Source organism: Bos taurus, chromosome 19 (genome assembly GCF_002263795.3).
Source record: "Bos taurus isolate L1 Dominette 01449 registration number 42190680 breed Hereford chromosome 19, ARS-UCD2.0, whole genome shotgun sequence".
In the NCBI taxonomy this organism is placed as follows: Eukaryota; Metazoa; Chordata; class Mammalia; order Artiodactyla; family Bovidae; genus Bos; species Bos taurus.
The window spans coordinates 62,530,250-62,546,644 of NC_037346.1; the positions used below are offsets into that span (position 1 = coordinate 62,530,250).

Here is a 16,395-nt window from a genome sequence, read left to right on the forward strand (position 1 = left end):
ACCAGCTTCCTGAACTGAGAACCTCCTTGTGTATACAGGTCTCCTGATGATTGTTCTTGTATGTTACAGCTGTCTATTGGGCACTTAGCACATAACTTAGTTTATGTATATTAATGTATTTAACATTCCCAGCAACATAGATACGCTTTACTCCTGCTGTTACCCTGCCTGACGGATGAGGACACTGAACAGCGGATGAGCTGGCACGGTACTCAGGCTACAAGGGAACTGGAATGGGAGCCCGAGACCTACAGCCCAGCTCCGCATCACTGTGGATACTGTGTCCCATTCCTTCCGCCCTCTGAAACGGGCCCTTCAGCTAGTCTGGGGTCTCCAAGACACGCCTAGGTAACAGACTCTGGCTCAGACTCCACAGCTTTAAATTCAAGGAGGCACTCTGGACAAGCCAGCTGACCAAGGGGGCTGACTGGCCAGGGACCCTGCTCGTGCTGAGGATTCAGGGTCTACACGCCATGAGGGCAGATCACGTATCAGGAACAAGGAGGACGAGGTGCACCTACCTCAGACGTGAGGCCCCGGGTCCAGGTGCCCCTCAGCCCACCTTCCCCAGGCTTCCGTATTTCAGGAAGGCAGCTGAGCCTCTCAAGGGCGGAAGACCCACCTCTGCAAGCAGCGACTCAGCGAGGGGCTCTGGGGCCCTCCATCATCCCTAGGAAGACACGCCTGGTCACCTGCTGTGTACTCTGGTGGTGCCCCTCTGAATCCTCAGGAAAGGGACTCGGGTCCCCCACGGGCATCTGTGTCTGCTCCCTCACAAAACAGAGCGACTAAGAAAGTCTGCCTTCTGCTGGCCACACTGCTCCACCTCCTGATCTGACTGTCTCCCCACAGGCATTACAGCCACACTCTCCACCTCCTGACCTGACTGTCTTCCCTTGGGCATTACAGCCACAATGCTCCACCTCCTGACTTGACTGTCTTAAAATGGGCATTACAGCCACACTCTCCACCTCCTGATCTGACTGTCTTCCTTTGGGCATTACAGCCACACTGGTCCACCTCCTGATCTGACTGTCTTCCCACAGGCATTACACATTTCTAGAAAAACAATCACCTCTTCAGTCAGAAAGACTGAAACAAATAAATAAAACAGAAAGTAAAAAAGTAAAGAAATTATCTCTAGGGTCAAAGTCAGTGGAGAAAAAAACAAAAAAACAAGAAGAAAGTTTTATAAATGTTTGCAGGGGTAAAAAAAAAAAAAAAAGAAGTGATAACAATCGACCCCAAGGGAAATCCTGCGGCCACTGAAGAGGCCACACACTGCCACGTGTGAGCCTGTGTCGGGAAGGAAGGTGAGGGGTTTTTGCTCCACAGCACGCTTGCCGTGCACTGCACACTCTGGAAGCAGGGAAGCATGAGGACAGGAGGTGAAGAGGACAGTTCATAAGGACATGGCAAGGAGAAGCAGACGTACCGTGGACCGCGTCTGTGCCACGTATTCACCCTCCATTTTGTTCAGCCGCACGTTGGTGTCCTCGAGCAATTCTTGAATATTTTCAGTGTGTCGCTTTTGAAGTTCAAACTTTTCCTTTTCCATTTCTGCTACAGCGTTGTGGAGCTACAGAGGGGAAGAATTGACTCTTTCACTACTATTACAGAATGGACTATTTTGTAATTCAGAAAAAAGGTTTTCCTGTATTTCTCTATTTATTTATATGGTGACCTGAACAACAAAAGATATAAAATATTCGAAGTAAAGATTCATGTAAAGAGCATGATTAAGAAACAATTTTTTGTTTACTTTCCTCAATTGAAAATTTTATTGGATAAACAAATATTAAAGGGAATTATCCACCTCTGGCAGAAATAGTAAATAAATCAGATAACAGAATGCATCAGGTAAACAGCACCAGGATTAGCCTGATACCAGAAAACAAAGGTGTTTACAATATTGTTATCAATTAGGATTGCTATCTCACAGTATTTTCATCTTATTTGCATGAAATCTTGCACAAGAGTAATGTTCAAAATGGTTTATCCTTCACCCTGACTCCCACTAAGAAACTATTTTTATCCGCTCCATAAACTACACTAAGCAGACACAAAGGTGGCCGGTGTAAACCAAGGCGAGCTCTCGGGAGGCTGCACACCCCACGTCTCTGTGCACACTGGCCGCCTTGATGAGGCCTGTGAACACATGCCGAAGTGGGCGAGACGCTGGAACATGGACGCAGCAAGGGAAGGAAGCCACTTCTCAATGAGCAGCCTCTCAGGGAGTGGAAAACCCAGGCGGCAAGCCTCGCGGGCACTGTCCACCAGTCTTCACAGGCGGGGAATGCGGACTCCAGTTCCTGCCATCCACCTGTCCTCGCGGGTGGGGATGTGGAATCTAGTTCCTGTCCTCTGCACCCAGCCCAGGCTCACAGATCTGAAGCCTAATTGAGCTCAGAATTACTAGGAATAGTTACTCCAGTGTCTGGCATTTATATTTAATCAAGTTAAAATAAGTTATAATTTATATAGTTTTACAGATACTTTTGAGTGTTTTCCAATAACTGCTGGCCTGGTTTTAAGAGGACAGTGTCTTGAGTGAAGTGTTAAATACTGAAATGTGTGCTTGCAGCAGCCAGAGAAAAGACATGCCAACTTTACAGAAAAAGTAAAAGCACATACATGGACACGACCCTGGAAGAGCACTCCGTCTGCCCTCTGGACAGGGGCCCTCCTCACACAGCCCTGGAGCCACGGCCCCAGGACACAGCCGCCCAGCTTCAGCTCCAACCACCCCGCAGGGCCCAGGAAAATGCTCGAACCCGACCCACTGGGAGACGGTCAGCAGGAAGAGTTCACCGAAGACCTTCACAGCCGACTTACTCAAAACAAGTAACGTGTTGCACTTCTTGTGAGTACATATTGTAATTTCAACCAATGGTGAAGAGCTCCTAAATGGAAGTACTGAGTGCCTGCGTGTGTGTTCAGTCCTGTCTGCCTCTCTGCAACCCCATGGACTGCAGCCCGCAGGCTCCTCTGTCCATGGGATTCTCCAGGCAAGAACACTGGAGGGGGCTGCCATGCCCTCCTCCAGGGGATCTTCCCAACCCAGGGATCGAACCCACATCTCCTGCATTGCAGGCAGCTTCTTCATCGCTGAGCCACAGGGAAGCCCAAAAGTAGTTACTATGTGTGACTACGTAAGACTTTTATGAAACATTATAAGTATTTTTTACATTACTCGTGGCTCTGCTAAATTTAATGAAAATGTTTTTCTTAATTAAATGCTCCTCCAAGAATAATCCATCCACAACTGATTTTGTATACTCCAAAAACAAGTCTATACTACAACTACTGTGTCATCTGAGACTTCAGAAAAGAACGATCCAGGGGCTTACATCCAAAATTTGAACAATTTAACTCCCCCAAATTATCCTGCTATTATATCCCTATGAATTCTGCTTACAGTCTATTAGCTCTGACAAAAATTCAGAGCCTTAATTAAATCCAAGAATTGTTACAAGTAACTTTTCTAAATGAAAACTAGCTTATAAACCAGTAAGCTCCCAGAAGAGTACACCAAAGCGCGACAGCTATTTCTAGACAGCCCAGAACACTGTTACTCTTATTCTTTCACACTCCTCTTTGTGTTTCGTGAACACCCACTCTTTTATGATTACGTAGGTTACGTTAAAGTATACTCCTTTATATTTTTCCATCACTATTTTATTTTTTTGTAGCTTACCTTTTTCTCCCAGTCATTATTCAGAGATTCTGTACTCTGCTCGCATATCTTTTTTAACTCTGCAATCTGGTTGTCTTTGGTCTCTCTGATAACCTGACCTTCACGGACGAGGGTCTGAACTGTCAAAAATGACGAAAACGTAATTAAACCCATTCTAGCTGCCACATAAGAGTCCAGTGACAGAAAGCAGAGTGCACCAGTTAACAGACCATCCCACCTCCTGCCGGCCTCCTCTGCTCTCCCCTAAAACCTCTCTTCCTCCCTCCTCTTTTCCATGTCCACCTGCGCAGCCGCGATGGAACCCTCACCGCTCACCCGCAGACAACGCGCACGGCGTGCCGGCCTCTGCAGCTCTCCTGCGGGGTGCCCGCCGCTGCTCTGCAGAGGCCCTTTCCCCGTGCAGATGCTGCGCCACGACCCCCAGACTGTAACTCCCAGTTCCCCTCCCACAAGACAGAGACCCAAAGCCTCTGGCACGGGAAACAGCTCCTCAGATCTGACTACCTTCTGGCCGTATCTTCAGCCACGTCCATGTGTTTAAACTCATAAACACACCAACCTATCTGTAAATCCACGTCCTTTCATTCTCTTGCCCAGATGCGCCCACCTATCCACCTGGAGTGCCCTCCTCCCCTGCTGAAATACTATGCTCAAATCAGTCTCAGGTCAAGTCACACCTCCTTTAGGAACCAACCAGTCTCCTACTCTTGCAGGGGCAGAACTGCACTCCTCTCTAGGCCCAGGGAACCTCCTAGATTTCTACATAAGTCCCCTATTACATTGCATGCTATAACAGTTTATTTGCTTCTTCACTGAGGAGAAAGATATTTCAACTTTTAACTACAGAGCAAAAGACTGGCACTCAGGCAAGTACCCCAAAGGTGGTGTGCTAAACCCACAGACAAAGGAACCTACCGCTCCAATCTGCCGCCTCTCCTGGGTGTATTAAGTTACTGGGACTGAAGCAAAACATGCTCTAAATTACATAAAACATATCCCTCATACAGCATTCAAATTTCTATCTTCTTTTTAAAGTGATTTAAACTGTCATTGATTCGAGTGAAAACTGTTCAACATATTCATGTCATCCGGATACAAAATAAATTCAGTTGTGTATTTGCTTGAAAGTAGTATTTTCTTAGCTTCCTTAATATGTTCTTATTCACTTACTGGAAGAGAGGAAAATTTTCATAAACATTTACATAGTAATTTCTTTCACTTTTATATCTCAATGATGCAGCACTGGTGAGAAGGAGAAGAGTCCAAGTTAACCTGATATTGTTGTTCAGTCGCTCAGACGTGTCCGACTCTTTGTGACGCCATGGACCGCAGCACGCCAGGCTCCCCTGTCCTTCACTTTCTCCCGGAGCTTGCTCAAACTCATGTCCATTGAGTCAGTGATGCCATTCAGCCATCTCAACCTCGGCTGCATTCCCCTTCTGCCCTCAACCTTTTCCAGCCTCAGGGTCTTTTCCAGTGAGTCTGTTCTTCACATCAGGTGGCCAAATTATTGGAGCTTCAGCTCCAGTCCTTCCAATGAATTCCAATAAAAAAGGGTTTTTAAGTGTAAGTCACTCAGTTGTGTCTGACTCTTTGTGACCCCATGGAGTGTAGCCCTCGAGGCTCCTCTGTCCATGGAACTCTCCTGGCACTGGAGTGGGTAGCTGTTCCCTTCTCCAGGGGATCTTCCCAATCCAGGGATCGAACCCAGGTCTCCTGCATTGCAGGTGGATTCTTTACTGTCTAAGCCACCAGGATTCAGGGTTGATTTCCTTCAGGACTATTTGGTCTCCTTACAGTCCAGAAGACTCTTCTCCAGCACCACGATTCAAAAGCATCAATTCTTTGGCGTTCAGCCTTCTTTATGGTGCAACTCTCACATCTGTACATGACTACTGGAAAAACCACAGCCTTGACTATAAGGACCTTTGTTGGCAAAATGATGTTTCTGCTTTTCAATACACTGTCTAGATTTATCATAGCTTTCTTTCCAAGGAGCAAGTGTCTTTTAATTTTGTGGCTGCAATCACCATCTGCAGTGATTTTGGAGCCCCCCAAAATAAAATCTGTCACTATTTCCACGTTTTCCCCTTCTATTTGCCATGGAGTGATGGGACCAGATGCCATGATCTTATCGTTTTTTGAATGTTAAGTTTTAAGCCAGCTTTCTCACTCTCTTCTCTCACCCTCATCAACAGACTCTTTAGTTCCTCTTTGCTTTCTGCCATCAGGGTGGTATCATCTGAATATCTGAGGTTGTTGATATTTCTTCCAGCAATCTTGATTCCAGCTTGTGAAGTCACTGAGCCCAGCGTTTCGCATGATGTACTCTGCATACAAGTTAAATAAGCAGGGGGACAATATATACCCTTGTCGTACTCCTTTCCCAATTTTGAACCAGCCCATTGTTTCCTGTCTGGTTCTAACTGTTGCTTCTTAACCACCATACAGGTTTCTAGGGAGACAGGAAAGGCGGTCTGGTACTCCCATCTCTTTAAGATTCCCACAGTTTGTTGTGATCTGCACAAAGGCTTTAGCATAGTCAGTGAAGCAGAAGTAGATGTTTTTTCTGGAATTTCCTTGCTTTTTCTGTGACCTAATGGATGTTGGCAATTCGATCTCTGGTTCCTCTGCCTTTTTTCAACCCAGCTTGTACATCTGGAAGTTCTTGGTTTACGTACTACTGAAGCCTAGCTTGACGGATTTTGAACACAGCCTTGCTAGCACGTGAAATGAGCGCCAACTGTATGGCAGTTTGAACATTCTTTGAGTGTTTAAAGTGCCTGGTTTGAATCAGAGTAAAAACAAAAACCTAGAAATAGATTTTAAATATGTGTAGCCACTGATGTTTGGAGTGGTTCCATGACAAGACTCTCCACTTTCTTCTTACTCTTCACTGACATCGGATCATTCACAAATCCAGCAGAGTTTCTTTTTCAGGTTCACTCTCCCCACTCCCACTGCTATTACTGAGATATTCTGGGTCCTCATCATCTTACACATGACATTATGGAGGCACAGCGGCCTTGAGTTGAGGAGACTTTATATACATTACATCTCCAATTGCACCGCTTTATGAGTAAGAGGCATGCAACTGGGCCATAGCAGATGCTAAAGGGCAGGTTTCCTAAGAAGGAAGATCTCTCCCCTCCTCTCCTCTCTCTCTCCCCCTCCCTCTCCTCTCTCTCTCCCCCTCCCTCTCCTCTCTCTCTCCCCCTCCCTCTCCTCTCTCTCTCCCCCTCCCTCTCCTCTCTCTCTCCCCCTCCCTCTCCTCTCTCTCTCCCCCTCCCTCTCCTCTCTCTCTCCCTCCCTCTCTCCCCTCCCTCCCCCTCCCTCTCTCTCCCCTCCCTCTCTCTCCCCTCCTCTCTCTCCCCCTCCCTCTCTCTCCCCCTCCCTCTCTCTCCCCGTCCCTCTCTCTCCCCCTCCCTCTCTCTCCCCCTCCCTCTCTCTCCCCCTCCCTCTCTCTCCCCCTCCCTCTCCTCTCTCTCCCCCTCCCTCCCCATCCCTCTCCTCTGTATCTCCTCCTCCCTCTCCTCTCTCTCCCCCTCCTTCTCCTCTCTCTCCCCCTCCCTCTCCTCTATCTCTCCCCTTTCTCCTCTCTCCCTCCCTCCCTCTCCTCTCTCTCCCCCTCCCTCTCTCTCTCCCTCTTTCTCTCTCTTTCTCCCTCCTCTGCTCCATTCTGCCTCTATTATAACAGACTGGGAATCAGCTTCACCATATTACCAGGCTGTTCCACCGAAAACATGCAGCCCTAAAACTCACCTCTCAAAAAACATTCCCTGACTCTCCAGCAGCTACAGGATAAACTTAAAATTTCTAAATCTGAAATTCAAGGTCATGCTTATATGACGCCAAGTCACCTATCTTAGTCTTTGTCAGTCTCTCTCTTAACATGAGGATCTCCACTCTAGACAAATGTTTTGCATCATCCTTCCCACAGTTTACGAACATCAGCATTCCCACCCCAGTGCCTGGAACTCTCCTCTGCAACTAACTAAATCTTACAAAACTTTTAAAGTTCTTTCCCCCTCCCCAAATATTTCCAACACTCTCCTTAAGACTGTCCACTACATTTCAATGCTTTGACCTACAGTCATAATTAACTTAACACTGGATTTCCTGTTTTCTTTTCCTTCATAATGAAAGTATAAATGAGGAATACTTTTTAAATGTTCCGTCCATCACAATATAGCATATATTATAAAGCATAAAGTAGACATTTAATGGAATGAATTTTTATTAGACCAAGATGAATAATTACTCTAGACTCTTGTGAAAGCCAGTAAGTTCTATTCTAAGACTGACCTATGGTCATTCCAGTCCAATGACGAGAGAGAGGATTAAGAAAGAGTAACAGTTACAGACTCTTCTAAACCTTTAATCAAACCAACCACCATTGCTACCAAACACACACACACACACACACACACACACAGGTTTTTCTTAAGTCATACAGAAGTTCACATCAGCACATCAACAAAGGAAACCCATACAAACCTTCCTATCTCATACTACAGTCAGAAATAAAACTGTCCTTTATAGAAGCACTAAAGTAGAAATGTTATTAAAGGATATATGTAACAATATACAACATCACCTTTCTTCTCAAGTTTTCTAATCGTCTCTTCAGTTTCATTTTGTTTCTTTTTGTATAAAGTTTTCATTTCTTCTATTTCATTATTCTTTCTTTCTAAAATCTGCAAACGAATTTAAAATATTTTAGTACACTACATCATTTTATGTATGGAACACATAATTTTTAAAAAAGAGCACAATATTCTTTTAAGTCTATCTCAGCTAATCCTGATTAGCTGATTTTGTTATATATAACAAAAGCGATGTTATATGTAACAACCCGCCAAAATCATATTTCAATGCATTGACAAAACATTAAATACACTATAATAATTGATTACTGAAAGAAATATGCTGTTTTGAATTTTCATGTACTAATCCTTAAGGGGATTGTAAATACTAGATTAGCTGATTCTCTAAAATATGACTCACAGATGACGCTGTCACCAGGCTGCAGAGAGAAGCAGCGGAAGCCTGAGCCACTGACACAGTGCAGTCCCCTCCCAGCACCGGGCAGGTGCCTGCAGACAAGCACAGCCTGAACCCCCACAGGGTCCTTCTGCCACTTCCACACACAACAGCAAGCACGCCCAGACACACGGGAACGTGGGGTGCAACGACTTCTTCCACACACAATAGCAAGCACGCCCAGACACACGGGAACGTGGGGTGCAAAAGACTTCTTTTACATTCAGTTCTGCTCTTGGGAATCAAAAAAGTCAGCTCAAAGTATGTCCAAAATTGTATGAGTATTTTACGTCATTAATTTATACTCTCAGAAGTTTTTAAATGGATCATTAAATACTTTAAAAAATACCCAATACTTTAAAAAAAAATTGGAGAAAAACCAAGTATAGGAAAGTTACCAAGCAGGGTAAAGAAATGTCTAACCAAGGGGGAAAGGAAAACCAAAGTGAAGCAGAAGTACGAATATCCACTTTTCTTATGGTTGCGGTATATTCCTATACACGCAAATTCAATTTTTGAAAACAGGTTATCAGCATGTCTAACCAAGTTTTTCTTGTATTACCAGCATCTTACTTTACCTTTCATTGCTTTGGTCCCACCTCTAAGAACAACTGATAAATAAGTAAAGGAGCCAGTTTGAGCTCCATGTCCATAAAGAAGCAGAACAGGAAAAGAATGTGTGCAAAGAGATAACCACTTTCAATGTTATTCCTCCCCAATTCCTAACACGTAGAAAATGCCATACATGCAACAAACTGATGAATATACTTTCCAAACCTGGCATGAGGTCAACGAGCTTATTTATATTTTACCTGGCATTTCAAACTAGTTGTGCTGCTTTCTTTTTTCATGAAGACTTTATTTTAAAAGAGAAATTCCTGGAAAGGATTCTACTATTCAATGTTTTTCTTAGAACAGAGCTTTGCAACGGACATACCAAAAAGCCTATTTCAAACTCTATTACCATGATTTTTCCAAATATATTTCTATATTTATTTATATTACACATCAATATTTTAAAATTTCAATTTAGACGTGTATTATGCTCTACTGAAATTACAGAATTATATTACTGAATCTCTAACATATTTATGATAGAAAACTGCTTTGATCTAACCGTTTATACTTAGGTAAAATTCTAGTAAGAACATAAAGTAATATTTGCCTTTAAAGTCTGAAAGGAAAAGAGGAAAGTCAAGGAAAAGGATTCAATAGTTTTTCTCTAATTTTCAATCAGTGGTTCCCCTCTTGTTGCTTTGCAAGAAGGTGAGCCCAGTACACGCCTGACTAAACCACGACTACATTTCCAGCTTTTAGGAACGCAGGGTAGGGCAGGAAGAAAGCAGGTTACGAGACGCTCTGGCCTCCACTCCCTCCCTCCAGCTCTGGCACTTCACTCTGGGGAGCAGCATCCCCCAGGCTTAGTTTTGAAACAGACAATGCCAAGTTTCTATCTGGATCAATTCTCATGAGTTTCAAATTCATATATTAAAATTATACTTCTATATCACTACATTTTTAAAAGCAGTACTAAAAATAGTTACACAATTATAAGGTATAATAACTATAGATTGATGACTTTTGCTGTGCCCATTAAGAAGAAAAAGTATACTTTAAAGTACAAATTGAAATACTGGAAGGCATACATCCCAACGAGCCACTGAAAGAAAGCCAGCACTGGCCTCACAGTGCGTGCAGTCTACACCAAAGAGAACTAAGTTCAGGATTTCTTTTTAAATTAGAAAGGAAACTGCAATTGCCAGAAGACTGAAAGGATATTAGACCAAAACAAACTCTAGTATTTACAGCTGATGTTTCATTTCAACTGTAATGAAAAGCAGTGACAGAAGGTAAAGGGCTGTAAGAAGAAATAAAGGAGAACTTGAAGATCATGTAAACTATAAGGTCTCACATAAATACATTTGTTTAGCAAATGAAGTTTAAAGATCAGCTTTGCTAGGATACTAATTTAGCAAGTCCCATTTATATGTTAGACTCTCATAAGCATATAAATATAATAAGTGGATGGATGGTCATGAGACCTAGAATATTTCAAATACTCAATCCTAAAAAAATAATAAACGTACACACCCTACCTTCTGAACATCAGCGTCGTGTTTCTGCTGCAATTTAAGTTTCTCTTCGTGATATTTAGCTTCCATCAGCTTTGTTTTCATGTCCAACTTCAAGGAAAATATTTTAAAGATGTTATTAATTTACTTTTCCATTTTTCAAAAGTACACAATTAAATTAAAATAAACTCCTGTATGAAAGAGATCACCTTACAGTCACGAGTCCAGCAATCACACTGCACACACTCATACACTGGGTATACTCTGTGCTCACCTCCAAGTTGATTAAAAGTCTTCTGAACAAACATCACTCTACAGGCTAAGGAACAGATACTCAGATACTCAGCCCACGCCACTGCCCTGAAAGGGTCACTGTGAAGTGATATTTTGCCAAATCCACTTGGTATTGTGTGGCACAGGCCAGGAGGGTCCCCAACATCTGTTGCTCTCTTCTTCCCTTGGGGCCCCACTAATGCCACCACCTGGGCTGGGTGGGGGGCTGATGGGGCAGACGGGACGCAGGCAACTGCGACGGACATGTTTTCTCAGAAGTGGCTTTCCCTCCACCCTCTTTCTTTCTGCAGGATGAGTAACCAAGACCTCAGGTGCAGAGACTGAAGCTGTGAGTTGAGGACGGACAGGCTGCCCACCAGCCAGGTCCCCCACGACATGGCAGAGCAGCACACTGCCCATGCGCCCCACACTGCTGTAGGAATGCTAAGTGGACTCTCTTCTCTAAACTGCTACACCCTCAGCAATATATAACTTTTTATTATGAATGTTTGTATTATGAAAACAAAAATACGTATTTTCTACACCTTGTCTTTCTCTCTGAACAATATCTCATGGAAATCCCTCTAAAAACATTTGCTCTAGTTCTTATTCATTTTTTAAATAGTTACCAACTATTCCTTCATGAGCAGAAAATAAAATCCGTTCAACTACACTCTTAATGCGTAGTCACTTTCTTTTCAGTCTCCACTACAAACAACATGGCCAAGCATTCTCCTGTATGCACCCAGCACACTTGGATTTTGCTTTCTACAAGGTGGGTTCTCAAAAGACGTGGCAACGAATCAGATTATCTAGATATATTGTGCCCTCTATTAAAGGCAAATTCACACTTTTGTGGGAAGGACAGACATCTCACTACGATCCTCATGTGCATTTCCCTGAAAACCACTGCCTGTCGGCCCCTCGTCACACGCTTCGGTCAGTTCAGTTCCGTCCCTCTGTCGTGTCCAACTCTTTGCGACCCCATGGACTGCAGCACGCCAGGCCTCCCTGTCCATCACCAACTCTTGGAGCTCGCTCAAACTCATGTCCATTGAGTAGGTGATGCCATCCAACCATCTCATCCACCATCTTCCCCTTTTCCTGTGCCTTCAATCTTTCCCAGCATCAGGGTCTTTTCCAATGAGTCAGTTCTTTGCATCCGACAGCCAAAGTACTGAAGTTCCAGCTTCAGCATCAGTCCTTCCAATGAACATTCAGGATATAAATATGTCACACGTTTGGGGCCTTCTGAATCCGGTCTTCTATGAAGGCCCTTTCACAATTTCATCCACATTCCTGTCTGTGGTCAGTAAAGCCTGGCATGCAGTTTTATTTATTCTGAATTAGTTTAAGGCGTGTATATACATTCACAGCCCGTCTCTAATATTTTCCCCAAATTGATTGTTTTTCAATTGATTTTCTTATATATATATATATATATTTACCTTACAGATTCTTTATGTCACTTGAGTCAAATATTTCTATCATTTCTTTTATTCATTCTGAGTTTGGAAAAGTTTTTGGGTAAGAAAGACCTGATGGAAAAGTTTTTGGGTAAGAAAGACCTGATGTAAAAATTTTTGTTGTTTTGAAACTTTTTGTCTGGGTGTTTATAGGTTAGGTTTTAGGTACATCCAGAATTTTTGTTTTTTTATTATTGTTTTATTATTATTGTTTATTATTATTGTTGTTTTATTATTTTTGTTTTTAGAGGAAAGGACCCAATTTTATTTTCTTTCAAGTAACTGAAAGGTTGTACCAGCATCATTCATTAAATAAGTCTTTTCTCAACATATTGACAATGAACTTTGTCACTGTTTTTATTTTTAAGGGGATTTAATTTTTTTCTTGAAATGTTCTTGGTTCTAACTGTGTTGTGTTTGCCTCATAAAAGCAGTTGAAAAGAGTATCCCCCTCTATTATCTCAGAGAATCTGTGTAATATGTAATACTGGAACACAGTTCTTCCTTAAATGTTTCCTTACATAAATAGGTAGTTGTAAAGTAGGGTATGTTAATCCCCTTTTTGATAACTGCAGATATTCTTTTTTAGTAAATCAACACTCACAAGTGCTAGGCTTTCTAAGTTACGTGGACTTGGTAAGTGGACTCCAGCTTTTCGCTGTCACAGCAGGTCTGTTGGTCTGTCCTGAACTTGGAATGGCTCTGCTACCCATGTCTGATGCTATAACACCATGCATTACTCATTTGGAAAACATCAGTTCAATGAGTTGCAGAGGTTTCCAAATATTGAAAATTTCATTACATAATATCAAAACCTCACACTGGTTTTAATATTATCACCAATCTCATCGGAAAAGTCTTAGTATTGGAAAGTTCTCAAGCTCACAGTGACTGATACAGGGTTGCCAAAATTCTAATTTGTATTAAAAGGTCAAATTCTATCATCAGTGTGAATATGGTCAGTTGTTTTGCTTAAAGTGACAGGCTCGATTTGTTCACTTTCCAGAAACCGTCTCCCAATAACCGAGTCTGAATAACCATATTTTGTCCGTCAGTCATTACATCAGGTGAGAATGACATCCCACGAGCAGGAGCTATCACAGTTCATCACTGAGGAAGCCATGGGCTTTCCTTCTGGCACCCCGACACACGCCTGGATATGCACCCTCAGCCCTCTAGACAGTTCTGCTTTGTCACTCAGCTAGCAGAAGATGTGTATCTGAGTTACAAGATTTAGTAAAATTAATAATTTTCTACTTGCTCCACTGAGAGCATTCTTAAATAAGATAGGTAATTTTCCCCTGGGAGCATGTGGCAATGCAGAATACGTCTACTGGTACAATCTGGTGCCGCTGCCTTGACGTGGGTCGGGATATAGTTTTACCCAACGCTCTGTGTGCAAAGTCAGTGCAAGTGTAAGTACAGTAGAACAATTATTTTTAATTATTGCAAAAATAATTTTGACCTCATAGACCTCATGGATCTTAGGGATCACAGGGTTCATGGCCCACGCTCTGAGAACCACTGCCCTGAAGAAACTCTTGTACATATGTGTCAGGAGACACGCACAAGGTTGTTCACAGGGCTACTGTTTGTAAAAGTCAAAAATTAGAACAGATTCATCAACACAATGGCAACAAGGTGTGGCAGATTCATTTAATAGAAAGTACTGCAAATGAAGCCAACTGCAGCTGAGTGCCTAACACCCAGGAGTGTTACCCACATGCTACTGAGCAGAAAAGTTTAGTTGTATTTAAATGAAGTTCAAAATCCACTGAACAAAAGTATTTTCATTCTTAAGAAGGCAGGCATTGGTAGCAAAGTCAACTTAAAAAGCAAAGGCGGGAAATGATGAGAGACGTCAGGATGGTGGTTGTTGTTGGGGAGGTGGACGAGAGCAGGACTGAGAAGGTGGACGGCAGGCGGCTGGCGTCTTGGTCAGGATCTAACCCTTGCCTGCATGTGGTCCGCGATGGTTTTCCTTTGAATAATTATTACATTTTGTAAGACTGAGAGTCTCTGAATGCTCTATTCATAAGAAATGCTTTAAAGTATAAATTCTCTCATTTATTACATCAATGACTGTAGATTTTGTCATTTGGATTTATTTAAATTCTACATTTTACTAGGAGATTTGCAAAAGGAAAAAATGCCTAATTGGCATTACGTGTAAGAAAGAAGCAAGGCAGCCTTTTAGGCAATGGGTGGGAACAGTCACTGTGGGTGGAGGTAAAGTTCAAAGGAAATACTCTATTTTATTTCACAAAAAGGGCAATTTCTACCATCTGTTCTCTGAGAACTGATGGTTGCTCTGAAAACTGATCTCCTCTCGTTGTGCTGTGTTCTCTTCTTTCATTTTCAGTGACAACGGTTTTCCAAATGTCTTAATCTATATCAGAAATCTTTTTTAAGAATACTAAAAAAATAAAAAAAAGAAGCACACTGCTTGATGGTGCTCAAGGTCACACAGTCCTGTGATGTGGATATCACAGGAAACGTGTTAACAATTACAAAGGCAGACAAGTCCAACCATGTTTGTGAATGACAGGCTAAGGTGAAAATAAGGGGTCACAGTCACCAGACATGTCTTCGCATAAAGCCAAACACGCTGAACAAAATTTCTAATCTTAAAATAATGTATATGTGTGTTTTTCCCAATCAAAAGAAAACTACTACAGTTCTTCAACTCTAATAAAATAATGTTGTGAATATTACTCATTTAACATCTAAGGTATTTTCTACAGAATTATAAACTTAAAATGGAAGTTGCATTTTATAAAGTTTAATTTCCAAAGGCTGATTAAAGATTTCAGAACTCGCCAAAGCATCAACAGAATTAAATCACTTATTAAATGCAGACATACTCTGTAACCTACAGAGGACTTCACGTCACTCAATTCTTTCCACACTTACTGCATTCTTTAACTTAAGCGCTCAACCTCCTAAGTTTTTATTTTGTAACATTAAGAACTGATTAATCTAGATTATCATCACTACTTAGAGTAAAACCCTGTGAAATGGACCTGAGATTAAAATACAAAGATGAGATTTTAAAAGAGACAAAAATGTGAATTAATTTTTTCATAATCTTGGAATAAGAAATCTTTTCTACACAATACAAAACCCTAAAGCCATAGAGAAAAGACTGATAGAGCCACCTACTGAAAAGAAACTTCTATACGTTTAAAAAAAGACAGAAATAAATCAAAAGACAGAGAAAAATACCTGTAAGATATATGACAGAGACCTGAGTTCCTTAATATACAAACTGCTGAGGAATCACGATGAAGACAAACAATTTAACAAAAATATAGAAAAAGGTTTAATAAAGGACAGTTCACAAAAGTGAAATTAAAAAGACAACAGACAAAAATATGCTCATTCTCACATAAAAAAGCAATGCAAATATTAAAACAAGATACTATTTTTTGTCTCACAGAAAATAAAAGTGTTTATACTTCAGTGTTGCTGACTGAATGGGGAGGCAGACATTCTCATACGCTGTCGGTGCAGGTGTAAACAGACCTGACCTATAACATTCACCCACTTAAAGTACGCAATTGGGTGTCTTTCAACACAGCAGAGAATTATGCAACATCATCCCAGTCTAAATTAGGACGTTTTCATTACTCCAAAAAGGAACACGCACGCCTGCTGGCCATCACTCTCCACTCTCACCAATGCCTACAGCCCAAGGCAGACATAACATCATTTTAAGGGCAATCTGTCAATATCAATAAAAAATTGAAATGTGCAATTAGATTTCACAGAACTTATGGTCTAAGAATAAACGTGCAGTACATACAACTGTACACAGGGATACTCTTGAAACACGGCTTGTTGT

The 16,395-nt window shown here is 42.0% G+C and overlaps 1 protein-coding gene across 9 annotated transcripts in view; it reads right to left on the reverse strand.

The window, feature by feature from the left end:
• Positions 1 to 16,395, reverse strand: part of CEP112 (centrosomal protein 112) — a 320,619-nt gene that overhangs the window by 250,207 nt on the left and 54,017 nt on the right. For all 9 annotated transcript variants that reach the window (XM_024981122.2, XM_059878648.1, XM_059878651.1 and 6 more), the window contains 4 exons: positions 10,837 to 10,923; positions 8,295 to 8,394; positions 3,698 to 3,816; positions 1,436 to 1,579 (listed from right to left, as the gene is read on the reverse strand). In XM_024981122.2, the coding sequence (XP_024836890.1) occupies positions 1,436 to 1,579; positions 3,698 to 3,816; positions 8,295 to 8,394; positions 10,837 to 10,923 (450 nt within the window). The remainder of the gene's footprint in view (positions 1 to 1,435; positions 1,580 to 3,697; positions 3,817 to 8,294; positions 8,395 to 10,836; positions 10,924 to 16,395) is intronic.